General features: G+C 35.5%; 1 protein-coding gene across 1 annotated transcript; it reads left to right on the top strand.

The window, feature by feature from the left end:
- Positions 1–4,913: 4,913 nt before the first annotated feature.
- LOC101268499 (formin-like protein 14) lies at positions 4,914–17,771 on the top strand. Its single transcript, XM_004246156.5, has 18 exons — positions 4,914–5,163; positions 5,401–5,504; positions 5,607–6,310; positions 6,393–6,614; positions 6,712–8,606; positions 8,901–9,024; positions 10,019–10,090; positions 11,640–11,738; positions 12,413–12,454; positions 12,549–12,629; positions 12,718–12,768; positions 12,848–12,929; positions 13,026–13,120; positions 15,685–15,756; positions 15,848–15,964; positions 16,637–16,705; positions 16,804–16,870; positions 17,246–17,771. Exons 2-18 carry the CDS (start codon positions 5,432–5,434, stop codon positions 17,443–17,445), a joined length of 4,065 nt encoding a protein of 1,354 aa, XP_004246204.1. The 5' UTR covers positions 4,914–5,163; positions 5,401–5,431; the 3' UTR covers positions 17,446–17,771.
- The last annotated feature ends 729 nt before the right edge of the window (positions 17,772–18,500 follow it).

Raw genomic sequence — 18,500 nt, 5'->3', positions numbered from 1 at the left:
TTTGCATATTAGTTTAAATGGAAAAAGGGCAAATATATCTCGAACTATCGTAAATGATATGGAGATATTCCTTGTCATATTTTTGGGACATTGATGCTCCTGCTGTTTAAAAAAAAAAAACTAAAGCTTATATGCCGTTAACTCTAAAGGAAGACTAAATAGGAACACAAGACGCAATTTTCTACGTCTATAAATGTACAATTGGTGGATAAGATTATGACACATGTGTGTCCCTTAGTATAAAGGGTATATATTATTTCTAGTTTTTGGACGGCAAGAGCACCAATGTCCCAAAAATTTAACGAAAGATATTTACATATCATTTACGATAATTCAAAAGTATATTTATGTTTTTTTCTAATTTAAATGGTATTATATGTCTTTAAAAACTTCATAAAGATTTCACCATTCTGATGTTAGGAACACTTTAAAACCTATAACGATTTTATTTTACTCCTCAAGACTAAATTAATTACCATTAATATATAAAATCATCTCAAATAAAATTTAAATAATGCATGGTTATACCAACGAGTTAATTTTTAACCTCGCTGAAACTCCATCTTAACAATCGTATGACAATCAATATAGAGTTATAATTGTTGACGATCAACGATTTTATAACAAAACTGATTAATTGGTAATAGAAAAAAATGATAAAAATATAAAGTGAGGGAAACCATTTGAACTAAATAATTTTTATGTATTTTTATTAAGATCGATGTTATAATTGGGTGAGCGGATGGAGTAACAACTATTTCCAAGTGATGTTTCTGAGAATGAAAATCTATAATCATCAGAAATACGATAAAAATTTACTGATAAAAAAAAGTGCTCATTTATACCCAAGTACAATATTTAAAACATTTAAAATCCTTAACGGACAAATCTAATATTATTTCTCATTCATAAAAACTTTGGTGCAAGTAGAGAACATTGATTCATGTTTTTTGGTTTCATAAATGTTCCATTGACTAGTCGATGAGGACAATATAATGCATATTTATTATTGCCAACTACAATTCATAATTATGGAGTACAATTTTATTGACCACCAATTTAATTATTGGGAGAGGTATCCTAGTTGATTTGTTTTGTATAAGGTTGCATGTGTTGTTAATTTGAAGTTTAATATTTGAATTTTGAGGATAAAATTTCCTTTTATAGAAGTATTTTTACTTATAAAATGATTTTTTAATCATAATTTAATTAATTGCAATTTGAATATAAGAAAATTGAATTTAAGTTGCATTTGCTTGTTATATATCCAAATAATGATCTCCATGACTCCATCGTGATCCTTAGTCAGTGGCGGATTTCGAACCTTCGTACAATAACATTAAAAGAGTTTTAAGTGTCAATCCTAGAATCATTGGGCCAACTATATGATTTATTCATTGTGTGCTCTATGTTAATTTTATACAAATACCTACCAATTTCTACATAGATATATATATTTCGTAACGAAGTTAATGGGTGCTCGAGCACCTGGCGGACACCATGTGGGTCCACCCCTGTCCTTAGTACTATAAATTTATCTTTTCTTCCTTTTGTCTCACAATCTCAATATTAATCGTCTTATAATCAGGTATATTACTCAATGAATAACGATTAGAATGTTCGCGTAATTTCTAAATACTAACAAATGAGATAAAACAATTAAAAAACACTCTAATTTATTTCAAAATACTATCATGTTTTGCTTTTTTGAGAGTCACTTTGATTGACTTTCAAAACTAAATTTGATTGGATTAATTTTATATTTCAAACTTAAAATCTTTTGGTTTTTTAAAACTACGAGGAAAATACTATAAATTGTAATGTTTCTCATATCAATATGACGAAAAATATATATTGAAAAAAAGTTAATTAAAGTCCATATCATTTGGCTCTCATACGTAAAACACGTGTCACAACGTTTTTTTCAACTCGATTTATCTACGAATTTCTAACACCAAACCAGATTCAAATAGGCGATCCAGTCTTCCTCTATTTTTGTATATAGCCTCGTCTATGCATTTTCAATCATACTCATTGAGGAATAATGTTAATTTTTTCTAGTTTTATTTAAAATATTGTATATCATTTATATTTTTTGTTGGCCAAAAATAGTTCAATTACATTCTAAAATTCTCTAGTCACCAACAATACTTCTTGTTGCTGATAGAATATGGGTCATTGGGCCCTAAGTTTAACTGGGCTAAAAGCCCAACAAAGGCGATCACATGGTCACTTTGGCCCATCAACCAAGCCTGGAAATTTTGGTATCATTGGTACCTTTTGGAGGTAATTTAAGCAGAAAAAAAGATGCTTCAATTTAGAGATCAATGCAGCTATGCATTAGTATAGATTCCACAATCGATTATGTGTCATTAGAATTAGGTCTGCATATCGGTCTGTTCGGTTCGATTTAAAGTTTATTGATTGACTTATTGGTTGTTGGTGTATAGAGATGCTAAATCGTCATAGAACTATTAACATATTGGCTTATCGATTTTTTATCGCTATCGATTTGGTTATCAATTTTACCGGTTAAGACTTGACACAAAAAATATATATTAAAAATCACTTAGAAACAAGATGACAAACCAAATAAACTATGCATATCAGTTCACAAGTTACATCTTACTCAAAAGCAGATAGATACATTGAATAACCAAAAATAAAAGTAGGAAAGCAAACTTTGAGTCAAGGACTTTATACATAAAATGGTATAAATATAATTATTTAATTTACTATCGGGTTATCAGTTAAATCGTTGAGAAAAAACTTCAAATTGTTAGAACTGATAACCGATAACAAAAAAATTCAGACCCTTATCTAAATCGCTAAACCAATAACCCAAAACTGATAAATCAATAACTTTTTTTTCCATTCGAATTATCAATTTCGATTTGATTTTGAACAACTCTAATTAAAATATTGATTACAAACAACCACAATAATATTAATAACATACACGATGTAACTTTGTAGATCTGATTTTAGAGACAGACCTGACATGTATAAATGAGGTGCACGTATACCTGTTAATTTCAAAATAAATCATGTTATATATATTTATTCATATATATCTTAAAAAAACTAACACACAAGTACTAGTGCACCCATATAAAGCTCAAAAGTACATGTTGGATAACCGATTTAAGGCCAAATACATAAACAGATCTTTAAACTTGTTGTGTTTTTTTCCCTCGGGTACCTCAACTACGTTATTTTTTTATTGAATCATTGAACCCCCATAATTTGTTCCATTTAAATAAACACTGTTGTCTGATGTGGAACCAGATTTGTAAGGGGTATTGATAGAGGATACATATGTTGTTCCAGAAGTCATTAGTCCAATTGATACTGAAAATGTTCGAGAATAATTGTGTTTCACTTAAGTCATTTGAACACGTTAGAAAACAAATGAGACTAAAACGGTTTGTCTTCATTCCTTCAATCAAAATTATTACAATTCGAACACAAATTAAAGGCATTTACAATAGAATAGCCGATCAAAATCAACCAACAGTGTTTTAAAAGAACAAATTATGGGTGGTTCAATGACTCAATAGAAAAATGACATAATTAAGGTATATGAGGGAAAAACCCCAACAAGTTTAGAGATCCATTTATGTATTTGGACATGATTTAAATAGGGATTCAAAGACATGATCATCTAGTACAACATATTCATCTCGACCATTAAGCCATCACACTCAATTGTTTTGAGAAAGTTAAATTATACTCATTACCTTAGCTGTCTAAGCTCGTATTATAACGAAAGTAAAGTAAAGTATTATCGCAAGCTCATATTTAATTGGGGAAATTGTATATAATAACAAACTAATAACCTAAAATAAATAGAGTAGCTAGGGTTTGATTTAATTGTGCTCTATAGCAAACGTTTGCAAAAAATTGTCATGCGCCTCTCTCCCAAATATCTCGCTCGCCACTCTCCTCCAATCTCTCGCTCGCTTCCTCATTTTTTATACAAACACAAAAGTATAAAAATTGTTTCTAATTGTATAAAGCAGAGAAAATTGTATAAATATATATATTTTGTTCCCCTCTCTCCCGTCTTCTAGATCTCGCTTGCCACTCTTCCAAATCTCGCTCGCCACCTTCGCCTTTCTCACTTATACAAACAGAAGCGAAATGTATAAATTGCGTTTCTGTTTGTATAAATCGTGAGAAAATTATATATACACATGCAAGTACATATATCTTCGTCCTATACACTTATAATTATACAATAAAAATACTCTCCTGCCCAGTTTCTTTTGCCTTTCTCGCTTTCTCGTTTTATACAATTTTCAAGTTGTATCTAATTTCTCTCTTTCTCGTTTTATATATTTCGATTCAATTGTATATTCCTTGTCAATTCTCTTTTGTCTTTCTCTCTTTCTCATTTTATACAAATTCAAATTGTATATAATCGTTTTATACACTTATAATAATACAATTCATTTTATAAACTTCGTTTATATACAGTTCTCTGCCCAAGTGTCTTTCTCTTTCTTGTTTTATACACTTCGTTTTATACAATTTGCTTCAACTGTATATGTATAGCGAATTATACATACAGTTTCTATGTTTGCTATGGAGCGGAATTATGCAAACTTTGCTATAACATACAAATATGAATTTTTTATTTACTATATGTGAAAGTTTCCTTATTTAATTTATATATTTATAATTAATATTTTTATTATTATTCAAGTCAGTAATAATCAATCAGATATAACACTATCCATTAATCATCATTGAATATTTCACATTATAATCTTATCCCTAATTATGAGTAGAAAATAAAAATTTATTTTCGAAGGATACCTCCTCGTGGAGTTTTCCAAAATAAAACACAACTAAAAGTTATTCATACAAGTGTTGGGTTGGTTCTGTAATTTCAAAAAATGAAAACAACCATATGTTAAAATAAAAAAATCAGCCCCCTTTTTTTCCGTTCCCAAAATTTTGAACTCCAAAGAGTTCAAATCCGTAATCAGAAAAAAAAATTAAAAAATTCATACTAAAATCGGAAAGCGCAGGTGAAAACTTTACTGGCAACACTGTCGGTTCTTCACCTCACATCTCGAATCCTTCCTCAACGGCTTCTGTCGGTTTGCTTCAGTTCAAAGATTTCCTTTTTTGGTGTTTTATGCATATATTTTCCATGTGAGTTTTGTGTGTGTTTCAGTCTTGTTGTAGTTTATTTGGTTTCAAGTTCCAATTTTTTCGCCTGAAATATAGTTCAATCCCTTTTTAGCTTTGTGGGTATTCTGAATTTGAGATTAATTTTGAGTTCTTCTAATGAATTTCACATTTTCTTGAATTTGTACGAGCTGATTCTCTGACCCTTTTGATATTGGGACACCAAATTAATGAAAATGGTTTGAATTTCTTTGATGTCAGGTTAATTTAGGTGATATATTGGCTCAGTATTATGTCGCTGTTGAGTAGATTTTTCTATAGAAGGCCCCCAGATGGGTTGCTGGAACTTGATGATAGAGTATATGGTAAAGGAACTAGCTTTGACTTTATAATGTGTTTTTTATTGAACATTGAAAGTGCATTGTAGTTTTCTCAAAATCTTTTTATCTTATGTTGAATATCTGCAGTTTTTGATTCTTGTTTTTCGACTGAAGTACTGCCTGAGGGAATTTATCAGCTTTACTTGCACGAAATCATAAATGAACTACATGAAGAATTTCCAGATTCCTCCTTTCTTGCGTTCAATTTCAGAGAAGGCGAGAAAAGGAGTCAGTTTGCTGAGATTTTATGCGAGTATGATGTGACTGTAATGGATTACCCAAGGCAATATGAAGGCTGTCCTGTACTGCCATTGTCATTGATACATCATTTTCTATGTATCTGTGAGAGTTGGCTCTCTCTTCAAAATCATAACAATGTAATTTTGTTACACTGTGAGAGAGGTGGTTGGCCCCTTCTAGCCTTCATTTTGGCCAGTTTCTTGGTTTTCAGAAAGTTACAAAGCGGAGAGAGAAAAACTCTCGAGATGGTTTATCGTGAGGCACCTAAAGGTTTATCGCAATTGTTGTCACCTTTGAACCCATTCCCTTCTCAGCTTCGTTACCTGCAATATATATCAAGAAGAAATATATCTCCCGAGTGGCCTCCTCCTGAACAAGCTCTTTCTCTGGATTGCCTCATTCTTCGTGCCATTCCAAGATTTGACAATCAAAAAGGGTGTAGGCCAATTGTGCGCATTTTTGGAAGGAACCTTCTCAGCAAGGATGGATTGTCAACTCATATGTTGTACTCCATGCCGAAGAAAGGTAGAAGCCTTCGACATTATCGCCAGGTGAAAAATTGCTATCACTGCATCTTGTTTGTTGTCTTCTTCAATTCTTCTGTGTGGCAACATGATTGTTATTGTTTTGCAGAAGGACAGTGATGTCATCAAGATTGATATTCAGTGTTTGGTGCAAGGAGATGTAGTTTTGGAGTGTGTCCACTTAGACCTGGATCCTGAAAGGGAAGTCATGATGTTCCGTATTGTGTTTAACACTGCTTTTATTCGCTCTAACATTTTGATGTTAAACTGCGATAACCTGGATATTCTATGGGATTCAAAGGCACGCTATCCAAAAGGTTTTCGAGCTGAGGTGAATACTTTCTTACAAACTGTCTGATTAGTTTTGTTTTATTGGATCACCTTTGCTCGTCATATTTCTCCTCTAACTTGTACTTTCTGCTTTGTAGGTTTTATTTGGTGATGTTGAGAGCATATCTCCACTAAAAGCTCCCACTGCAGCTCTCAATGGTGAGGAGACTGGTGGACTTCCTATTGAAGCCTTTTCAAGGGTACAAGAACTTTTTAGTGGTGCTGATTGGGTTGATACTGGTGATGATGCTGCGTTGTGGTTGTTTAAACAGCTATCGGTGCTGAATGATATGAAAGATTTGTCAATTTTGCAAAGTAGGATGAGTGGGTATTCATCCCCATTTGATTCTGAAGAAGAAAATAATGCATCGAGCATTGCCGACAGTTTGGATTTTCTGGACTCAGAGAAAGCTAGTAGTGTTAGTTATGCTAATACAACAGATGTCAACTTTTTAGATGAACAAGATTCAGCTTCTGATGGAACTTCTGATCCCAAGATTTCTGAGGGTCAAATGAAGCTTTCAAAGTCAGATCTTTGTCCTGTTCAGTCTCTTTCTGAAAGTAACTGTCAATTGGATACTGCCATTTCTCCTGAACGTTTAAAGGGAGTTCAAATTTGCGATACAAGGACTTCCTCTTCTTGTCCGCTACCTTCACCACCTCCGTCACCTGCCTCTGTGATTTCTAGTATAAAAGTTACTCAATCATCAGCTCCATCTCCCCCTTCACCACCCTCTCTGTTTGGTTCTCCTAGCAAGGAGGTCTCATTACCTCCTCCGCCTCCTCCACCACCTCCACCTCCTCCTATAATTGGTGTCCCTTCTTCTGTCCCACGTACTCCTCCGCTTCCACCACTTGCAAGTTCTAATAGATCACCTCCACCTCCACCTCCACCTCCACCACCACCACCACCACCACCTTCAATTGGTAGCCATAGAGAACATTCACCGCCAATACAACCTACTTCTTCTAATTCCCCTGATAGCTTTTCTAGAGGACCTCCGCCACCACCTCCACCACTTCCTAATAAGAGCTTTTTATGCTCTTCTGCTCCTCCACATCCACCTCCTGTCCCTACGTTTTCTACTTCTAGAAGTGCCTTGCCTCCACCTCCACCTCCACCTCCTCCTCCTCCTCCTCGGGGTCCATCTAAGTGTAATTTATCAGCTCCTCCTCCACCCCCTCCCCCTCCCCCTTTCATGTCATCTAAGTGTTCACCCTTGCTTTGTGTAACTTCCCCGCCTCCCCCACCTCCCCCGCTTACCCCTTCAGCCCTTTCCAAAGGCCCTCCACCTCCACCTCCACCTCCGTCCTCTACCTCAAATAGGCCAACTCTGTTGGCACCTCCACCGCCACCGCCTCCACCTCCGTCTTCTACGTCAAAAAGGCCAACTTCGTTGGCACCTCCACCTCCACCTCCACCACCTCCACCTCCACCTCCATCCTCTACGTCAAATAGGCCAACTCCGTTGGCACCTCCACCGCCACCGCCTCCACCTCCATCCTCTACGTCAAATAGGCCAACTCCGTTGGCACCTCCACCACCACCGCCTCTACCTCCGCCTTCTTCATCAAATAGGCCTACTCCGTTAGCACCTCCACCGCCACCACCTCCACCGTCAAATAATTCTACAAGGCCACCTGCACCTCCTCCACCTCCTTTGGGAGTTCCTAGGCAAGGTTCCACTCCACCAGCACCTCCACCAGCACCAAAGGCTCCTAATGCTCCACCACCCCCTAGGCGGGGTTTGACACCCACTCCACCTCCCCCGCCTGGTGGAAAGGGCCTTAGTGTGCCAGCGCCACCACCTCCATCTACCGGACGTGTAAGAGCCTCTGTAGGTTCAACTGCTCTAGGGAAAGGGCGAGGTACAGGAGGCACTTCAATTCCTCCGAAAAAAGCTTCATTGAAGCCCTTACATTGGTCGAAAGTTACACGGGCTATGCAAGGGAGTTTATGGGCTGATACACAAAACAAGGAAAATACTTCCAGGTATGAAGATTTTATTTTTGGGGATGAAAATTACAATGAGAACTTTCTGTGTCATTTCAATTTAATAGTCAGAGCTAATTTGTTCGCTATTTCTCGTGTCTCGTGAAACTCCTTAACAGGTTGTCACAAGCACTATCATTCTCACGGTTTCAACTTCTAATGCTTAATAGATTGCAGATATAGTAGTTCTGAGCACTTTGAGCTTAACCTAGTTTGTGTTGGGTACTGCAATTTTTATTTGTTATCTGTCTGTTATGGGTAGTTCTGATAAGATTTTATTAATGTACATGACAGAGCACCTGAAATTGATATTACGGAGCTTGAGAATTTGTTTTCAGTGGCTTCAGCTACTGATGGCACTAGCAAAGGTGGAGGTCGACGTGGTTCAAAAATCAACAAACCAGAAAAAGTGCAATTGGCAAGTTATATATGCTTTATCTTGTTTCCAGTCTCTACATCTGTTATTCTCCAGTAGGCATTATCTAGCAAGTCTTTCATGTAGTAAAGTGAGTGTTGTAGGATGAGTGTATCTCCTTCCTTTACTAGTTTAACTAAACAATTAAATATTAGATAGGTTTTAAAGAGTTTTTTTTATGGTATCTTGTGGCTAACAAGGTGGAAGAAAAGAAGTGGATAGAAAGGCTTAAATGGGTTTAACATAGGTGACGTTTCGAAACAAGCATGCCCTTATAGAGAAGAACTTGTGTTTTTTCAGCCCGGATGTGGATGATTACATAAACTTTGGGTGGAAAAGTCCTCCTTTCTCCATCCTGTAGGTAACACTATTTCTGTTTCATGAAAGTTGAGATAATTATCTTTGTATCCTAGGGTAAGGTCCTTCATCTCCAACCATAAGGTTGGGGGTTTGATTAACGAAGGGATAAAGGGGGAAACCACTCTTGGGCCTCTTAGGCAGAGGGTTTAGTGGATGGAGTCAATCATATAAAAAAATAATCGTTGCCTTTGAAAAATTCTTAAAAGCTGTGTTGATACTTTGAGATGTAAATTCATGCAACAGAGTAATTCTATTAGGCTGCGATACATGTCTAGATCTAATGAAAGAGTTGCGGAGGCTATGCTCATGATGGGCACTGTGTCCCATGGGGATGGCCATTGACCATGAATGAATTGCAGTTCACTTGCTTCTTAATTTATCTGTTAGTGCTAAATTGGGAAAGATATAGAAAACTTCTATAGAAAGAAACTGATAGTTTTCAAAGCTTTCACTGTATAATATGAGATCACTATGGAATAGTTGGTGAACAGTCCATTGGTGTTGGCTTCTTTTTCTTCCTGAGGTATTGGAGGTTTATTTTACAGACTCCCATTATTTATAGTGAAAGACTGTAAGTGTTACATTTTGGTCTAATGTTAAAAGACCGGGATGATTTCTTAACATATGCTTTTGCCAGATTGATTTGCGCAGGGCATACAATTGTGAAATCATGCTTACAAAAATCAAGATTCCCCTGCCTGATATGCTTGTGAGTTCTTTTTGTGTCTTCTTGTTTCTACTATTAGCTTCGATACTTTTATCTATTGCACTAATTTATGTCTTCTAGCCAACAGGTGGGTCTTTTGATAATATTCTTTTATTGTTTATCAGATGAAACTATTAGATTATGTGACTTTACTTGGGCTTTAGGGCAATCAGATATTTGGAAATTGAGCTGCTAATAATTTAAAAAGTAACACAAACTAAACAGCCATTAAAATTAACGAATCTTTTCCAAAAGATTACAATTTAGTATTTTAGTTTTTTTTAATCCCTTTGTACATTTGCTAAAACTATAGAAGTATGTATCTGATGAATCAAATAGATATGCAAAATTATTGAATCAGCTTAATGGGTTTGAATAAAAGTCCATTCTCAACAACAAAAAAAAAAGGAAAAGATTGTTGTATCTTGTATGTATTGAACTCTACATGCTATAATCTTTTTATTAGATTAAAAAGATTATATTATGTACTGAACTCTAAATTGAAGTATCTTCGTTTCTGCTTAATAGAAGTACAATATATTGATTAACTATCTATATTTTTTCTCAACAAAGGAATGAAGAACGTATCGATCGGTTAACTACACATAACATTTATGTCATACTCAGAGGAGTTTGGTAGTTTGACTATTTTTATGTTAGCCATTAACCTATAACAGTTCTCCTTGTAATTCAGTTTCAAGTTAGTTATGCTTTTCTCATATTGGTGGAGTTCAATGAGCACTTTAGAGTGTGGCCAAGTGGTTTTTCTAAAACTAAGATTTGGTGGTTTTCCTCATCTGATTGCATTTTGGAGGGCATAGTTCCCCGTACCTATGTTGATAGGAGGTGTCAAAGTACCCTATAACTTAGTCAAGATACATGCACAAGTAGGATCAGACACTATCGTTATTAGAAATATTTTTTAGCCGGAGTTCAATGAAATGTATAATGAAACCTTTATTTTGTACAAGGAGAAAATGAGCTTTCTATGGAAGTAGAAAAAAAGAGCTAGCTGTAGAACTATTTATCCAAAAGACTTTCTTATTTTTGATATTTTTGATAATTTTATTGTGTTGAAAAGATCATGTAATTTCACCGAAGTTGAAGAGTTCAAAATTGAACTCTTATGGATATTTTTCCTTTGAAATTCAAAGGAATCATGATACAAATTGTATAAAATATTCTATCCTTTGGCCTTTGGTCAAAATCATGTTTCATAATGCACAGTATCCATATGCTGATTCATGCATGTGTTCAATAAGTGTAATGACTGACGAGCATTTCTTTAGGATGCTCATGCATGGTTTCTTTGGAAGTTCTTTTTTCCTTATTTTGAGTTTTAATGGAGGTACATTGAAATGAATGAAATATTTCCCATGGATTTCTTTTTACTAATATTATAACAACAGTTGCGCCTCAGTTCCAAACAAGTTGGGGTCCGCTATATGAATACTCGCGGCCAGTATTATGCAAATGCAAATAAAATTTCTGTTTACAAAGGAAAATTTACTGCGGATTTCTGACTAATTATATTTGTATGCATGTCTTACAGAATGCTATTTTGGCTTTGGATTCATCAGCTCTGGACATTGATCAGGTTGAAAATCTGATAAAATTTTGCCCAACAAAAGAAGAAATGGAGACACTGAGGGTATAATCTCTTTCTCATCCTACTGTGCTTGCCTATCATGGCAAAGTTTAAGTTACAATAATATGATTATAATGTTTGTCTAGTCATTTATTTTGAGTTCACGAGTAATATTAGAGGTATGTTCTGAAGTTTGCTTTGATTCTTCTTTTAACTTTTCTCGTTTAGAGAAAATACTCCATGTTGAAGTTTTTTGCCCATAGTATTTGGAAACAAGAGTCAAAACCTTCACATTCTGCAATTGTACTTAACGTTAGAATAGTTAAGTGAGTCATAGGAACAGCAGGAGTCTATAATTTTGTTGATGTGCCATTTGTTGCAAGTAGCTGTGCAGGTTGATGCCCATAATTCAATGACCCATTTAGCGGTTTCATGCTTATACAGTATGTACTTGCATCTATGCTGTGCGTGCATGCTCATGTGTCTGTTTCAATGTCTAATCATGCAGATACCTATTTCTGGGAACTTCCTTTCCCGGTGGGTGCGGATGTGTATAAACATAGGCATATATCTTAGTCTTTTGTGTATGTAGATCCATAGTTGTTTCTGCTTGATTTCCCCCTCTCTTTGTGAACTTAGTTGTGTTAGTTTCTTGACAGTCTATACTTGCCATTTGATATTTAATTGTTATTCTTGATTTCACAATTTGATCTTACTGTTTATTTTCTATTTTCCAGAACTATAATGGGGACAAGGGGATGCTTGGAAAGTGTGAGCAGGTCTTCTCCATTTTGACCATATATGTGGGGAAGTACAAGTTTTCCTATCCTTTAAGTTATAAGTAATTAACCGGATTAGTAATACCCGTTTCAGTTTTTCCTGGAGCTGATGAAGGTTCCACGAGTTGAGTCCAAGTTACGAGTGTTTTCATTTACTATCACTTTCTCTAATCAGGTATTTGCTCTTGTACTTCTTAGTGATCTAATGTCTATGGATTCTGCCATTAATTTTTCTGTTGACTATAATATGTTGAATTGTTCAGGTGAAGGACTTGAGAAGTAACCTGAGTACAATTAATGATGCTACTAGAGAGGTATTTTTAATACCTTATGAAGTTTGATTTGGCACATTCTGATTTAACTAGGCTCTAACTGAATTTCCTGGTCAAGTAGGTGAAAGAATCTGCCAAATTACGTCAGATAATGCAGACCATTCTAACATTGGGAAATGCTCTGAATCAGGGTACAGCACGAGGTACAGTTTTCTAAGATCTATATCTCTATAAGAAAACAATCAGTTGTTGGGTGGAGTCGTCGTGACTAACATCTTTGTTTTGTAATTACGTCACAGGATCTGCTGTAGGGTTCAAGTTGGACAGTCTTCTTAAGCTTTCTGACACTCGTGCGAGAAACAACAAAATGACCTTGATGCATTATCTGTGCAAGGTAGAATTACTGCATTATGATGCCTTTCTGTTTTTACTTTTATGTACTCGTATTGATCAATTAGCTCTGAATTGGGAAGAGTTGAAGGTGACTTAAGCGTAAGTTGAATCAGATTAGTTTTGGCTCAATAATGATTGTTGAGTAGCTCATGATTGAATTGAAAAAGTGCCAAGTGTATTTGAGGTCTATATCATAACCCATCTAAAACCATGAAGGGGGCTACTTTAGAGGAGGCGAGCGCTTTCAAGGTTTCAACACTCAGAAGCCAAATGATTCTTTGTTTAAGTTTTAATTAGAAAGTTAAAGAAATTGGGGAATAGTTCCATGTTAGGCATGGCTGGTAGGCGTGGTTGTTTTGGCACAAGAGGATGCTACGAAGATGAAGCATGCATGAGGCATGGTGAAGAAGCTCTAGTGGAAGCCATAGTGTACAAGCACGGTTCACAAACATAAGTGTGGCATGATGCGCAAGCGCAACAAAGCCATGGACCAGGCTAACAGAGAGGAGGCAAGGAATTTCAAGGTCAAATGATTCATTGTCTTAGTAGTAACGCAAAGAAAATTAGGAACTGTTTCATGGAGGCATGGCTGGTATGGTGATAGTGTTAGCACAAGAGCATGGTCTGATGATGTAGCATGCACGAGGCGTGGTGAAGCACAAGTGGGAACCATAGTGCACAAGCAAGGCTCACCACATAAGTATGACATGGTTCTACACAATTAAGGAAGATGCATGAGGCTTTAGAATGCTTGGTAGTACACTTAGTAGTTCAGGAATTACTAGGACTATTGGTGGGTTGATTGATCCATATCATTTACAAAGGAGAGATTACTCCAGCAAAAGAGGTTAAACATAACTAAATGCCACACATGCATCTAACACTTAAAACTTCTTGATTCATACTTTGTCTAAGTGTAGCCCCTATCATTGGGGATTATTGGCTAAGTGCTGCACTTGACGCTAGTACGACAGTAGGTCGGTGATAGCTAGATCCAGTATCAACTCCAAGTCTCCAATACTCTAAAATGAAATAGAAGATCAAACATGAAATTAGCTATACAAGACTATCTAAATAGAAATTAAAAATTTCAAGCTTAGAGTATCTTGCCAAATGAATCAATTGGAAATAAAATACACAAAAAATCTATTAAATCACCCAAAGGAAAGTCCAAGTGACTATAGGTGCTTCTGTTGAGCACTCAAACAAGAAGGCGGCGCAAGGCGGTGTAACAGATTTTTGAGTGTCAGCAGCTCTTAAAGATGAAAATCTGAAAACTAATCCATCTTATATCGTTCACTTTATTTTCAACATTTTTCCTGTTGCATTTTTCTTTATTTTGTTCTACTTCTCTCTTCTCTTATAGTGAAGTGCCTAAGGTTCATTTTCTTAAATTGTATCTCCATATCTATCCCTGTTCATTATTTCTGGGCGTCAAGTATTATGAGCATATCAGCTGTGAAGTACGCTCAAGTGGGAATAGGCTAAAAGGAAGGTTATATGACGTTTATATCTTAAAATTATCGCTCTCATTGGTCGACTGGTGCAAATCGATTGACTCCTGGAAATGTTCAAGTTATTTCATATCACAGGCTTATACAAGACTGCGAGAGATTATCGGATACTCCGTAAGTTATAAATCACTTCAAATTTTTGTGGAGAAGAGAAAGAGGAATCCTCGCTCACAGATTTGAATTGAAAAAGCAAGCCCAGATTCTTTTTAGCTAGACTCTATTGTCTGGTCCTTGTCTTTGTTAAGGTTTCATTGTAATCTTGTCTTTGTTAAGGTTTCATTGTAATCTAAGTTTCATTTGGCCGCCTAAGGATAAATTTGCTAAAGTCCTTTTCTTTGGACAAATTTTTGATCAATGATAAGAAAGATAGCCTTCCATATATTTTGATATGGATCCCTAAGGTACTGAGAAAGGTAGGTTTTTTCACTTGGTTAGGAACAAGAGGGGTGATCTTGATGGATGATAAAAGAATGAAGAGGAGAACTACTTATGTTGGGCGGTGTTTTATGTGTAAGGGGTAGGGTGATGACGCGAATCGTCTTCTAGATTGTGCGATAACTTCTCGGTTATGGTGGGAAATGTGGTGTTCGTTTGGTACATTTGGGTGATGCCCGTCACTGTATAAGTAATGTTGCTCAACTGAAATGGCGGAAGATGAAGGAGGAGACACAAGGCGTTTAAGGTATGCTCTTGCACTTGTGTGGGTTTTGTGGAGAGTGAGAATTAGGAGAGCTTTTGAAAGTGTAGTGTAATTTGCAAAGTTAAGGAATAGCCTCTTGTCCCTTATTGCTTTTTGGTGCACCCATGAGGTTCCTGTATTATAGAAGGTTGAGTTCTGTAGAGAACTAAATGTTTTTGTATATATTTTCTACTTTCAGTATTCTACGTTTATGCTGTTCTTTTGCCCAACTATCAGTGAACTTTAGTTGATAGCCTTTAGCTATCAACTATAGCTGGATTGACCAGCCCAGCCTTAGTCTTTACTCTTCGGCATATATATGTTTGCACTTCCCAATGTGATGCCAAATGTGTAAATTCGTTTTTTTGTCAGCTCCTTGCTGAGAAAATGCCAGAGTTGCTTGATTTTGACAAGGATCTTCTTCACTTGGAAGCTGCTTCTAAGGTACCCTTGCTATTTATTATGGTCTTCCTTTGCAGTACTACTGGTATTATGGTGAACTGAAATGTTTGTTTACTTCATATTATATGGTTAGATTCAACTGAAGTCTTTGGCTGAAGAAATGCAAGCAGTGAGTAAAGGTCTTGAGAAAGTTGAACAAGAACTTACTGCATCCGACAACGATGGTACAATATCTTCAGGATTTCAGAAGGTGAGAAAAGAGAATGGTAGCATGTGAATTATTCCTACATACCAAAATGAGTTACTTGTACTTCCAAGATAATGTTTCTTTTTAGTTTTAAATTTTAAATTTTGAAGGTCATATGGTAATCTACTTTAATAAACGATAGAGTGTATAACTAATGCAAGCACTAGTTGTACATAGTTTAGAAAAGAGTACCAAACATGGTACTAGCAATAAACAAGGCTAATGCATCCATTATTTTTCTTAATACGTTCTACCAAACGACCCCTAAATGTATTATCAAATTCTCTAGATTTTCTTACGCCAGATATGAAATGAATGGCATTGTGCGGATTCCTCTTTCCCCAGCTTTCCTTCATTATACATTACTAGGATCCCTATTTACTATCAAAAAGCTTTATTCTAGATAGTTTGAGAAAACAAAATAAGGAAGCAGTGTACCACTGTTTTAGAAGAGTGATAGGTGTCCCCAATGGATGACATTTTTGTTCTTAACAAGGTCAAGTGAAAAAGGCTTGTGCTGGGAAAACTCCCAATTTGGTTTGTGTTGGACATGGTTTTAGAGTGGAGTCGGGTGATGCAGTCAAACTTGATTGCGATGTCTGTGATTTGGTGTACACATAATTTTGTTATAAACATCTGAAATATGCGGTTTGTGACTCGTGCATTCCTTCTCAGGTGTTAAAGAATTTCCTTGATACTGCTGAGGCTGAAGTCAAGTCTCTCACTACTCTTTATATTGAAGTGGTGAGTTTCTTGCATCCATTATGCCATATTTTAAAGCCTCCTCAATGTATAAGCCACGCCAAGTTTGTTGATTGTTTTTCTATCTTGTAAATCTGCAGGGAAGGAGTGCAGACTCCCTATCCCTGTATTTTGGCGAAGATCCAGCTCGATGCCCCTTTGAGCAAGGTTAGAGATACATACATTATTTTTCTTGCTGTATTATCACTTATCAGTCATCTGGAAAAGAAAAAACTACAGTCGTTTGACTGTTTAACAAACAGTCTTGGTAATATAGCTATTCCAGAAGCGTTTATCAGTGATGCAATCTTTTTAGTTGTCTATCTTTATGTGAAGATTATGGGATGCAACATTTATGGCCTTTTTAGCTTTTGTTGAGTGCATATAGCCATCGGCTAGATTTCTCGAATTGCGTTTGTCCTTGAGATCTTGTTTTAACCGGTGTGAGAATTGCTTCAACAGATTTTTCCTCACCAACTCTTTAACCGGACAATGTTTGTGACAAACTTTGTCAGTTTTCATTTCCTTACTTTCTGGATGCAGTGACACAAATTTTGGTGGTGTTCATGAAGATGTTTAAAAAATCACGCGATGAGAATGAACAAGCAGCTGATGCTGAAAAGAAGAAACTGGAGAAGGAAGCTTTGAAGGAACAAGTGGCTGCTAGTTCTTCTGGGAAGAAAGGAGTTGGTGACTCTGATAGAGTAAAACTGAATTTTTTAAATCAGTTACATGCTGTGTGAATCAGTTCAAATCGTCCGAAGCTTATACTACTCCATGAACTGCCAGAATCAGTCAAAAACTTTTTTTGATGATAGCAGCAGAGCCTAAGAAGGCTCTTTTGATATGCCACTGTACGATTTAAGTTTTATAGTTAGTTATATCTGTACATAATTTCCATAGTTAAGTCGGCATTATTTTTTTGCCATTTTAGAATCGCGCACAATTGCCATTGTTACTACATTTTTGTATCTGAATGTGGTAAAAACTGAGACCTCAAGCATTGAAAGGGTTTCCAAGTTGTACATATTGAAGTTCCATATTGTATCTATGTAATTTTTTTTTTTAATTGCAGATTCTATTTAATAGCAATAGAAGGTTTTACTCTCAATTATAATCTCCATGTTACTCCATTGCAGCAGCACAACCACCAGAAGACAGGTAATGGCGTTATATTTGTTATTTTTCCCTGTGCCACAAGATTCATTCAGAAAGTGATACTGTTGGCCAATAATTACAAACATTAACAATGAGTACCTGTTTCCCGAAAATCAATACAAGAAGTGAGATTGTCTATGAGAACTTTAACGACAGCTTCAGCCATATGTTGAGTTTACTATTACGAATGTAATTTTATTTTGTTTTGAGAAAAAGGGTTTGATATGTCTTTATTTTGGTTAAACAAATGACTTACAAATAACATTTTTTTAAAAAATCAATGAAGGGACATATTTGATCTTCTCACATGTTTTTTCTAATTCACTAATTTGAATTTATTATTTGATGGCAAGTTTATTTTTTCCACTTCTTTTCTTGTAAAGTTATTATTGTGGTTGTGAGAGATGGGATATTAAAATACAAATACATATCTTTCTGCCCGATATTATCATCATCATATCATATATTATTATAGGCATGAACCTCCTAATCCCAAAGTTGATTTACCGTTTTAATCCTACAGTATAATTTATATATTAATTTATTAAAAATATTAGTTAAATATTAATTTATTATAAATTTAATTTGCTGATAGCCCTAAATTAATTGTTCTGAAACGCCAGATCGCTGTAACAGTCTT

The sequence above is a fragment of the Solanum lycopersicum genome, chromosome 8 (genome assembly GCF_036512215.1).
Source record: "Solanum lycopersicum chromosome 8, SLM_r2.1".
In the NCBI taxonomy this organism is placed as follows: Eukaryota; Viridiplantae; Streptophyta; class Magnoliopsida; order Solanales; family Solanaceae; genus Solanum; species Solanum lycopersicum.
This window is presented reverse-complemented; position numbering and strand designations above follow the sequence as displayed.

Bases quoted from the DNA above. Each gene is read 5' to 3' on its own strand.
- LOC101268499 (XM_004246156.5), top strand. From the start codon at position 5,432: ATGTCGCTGTTGAGTAGATTTTTCTATAGAAGGCCCCCAGATGGGTTG. The intron at 9,025-10,018 runs GCAAGTTATATA...TGCTTTTGCCAG, and splicing joins AACCAGAAAAAGTGCAATTG to ATTGATTTGCGCAGGGCATA. The intron at 10,091-11,639 runs GTGAGTTCTTTT...CATGTCTTACAG, and splicing joins TTCCCCTGCCTGATATGCTT to AATGCTATTTTGGCTTTGGA.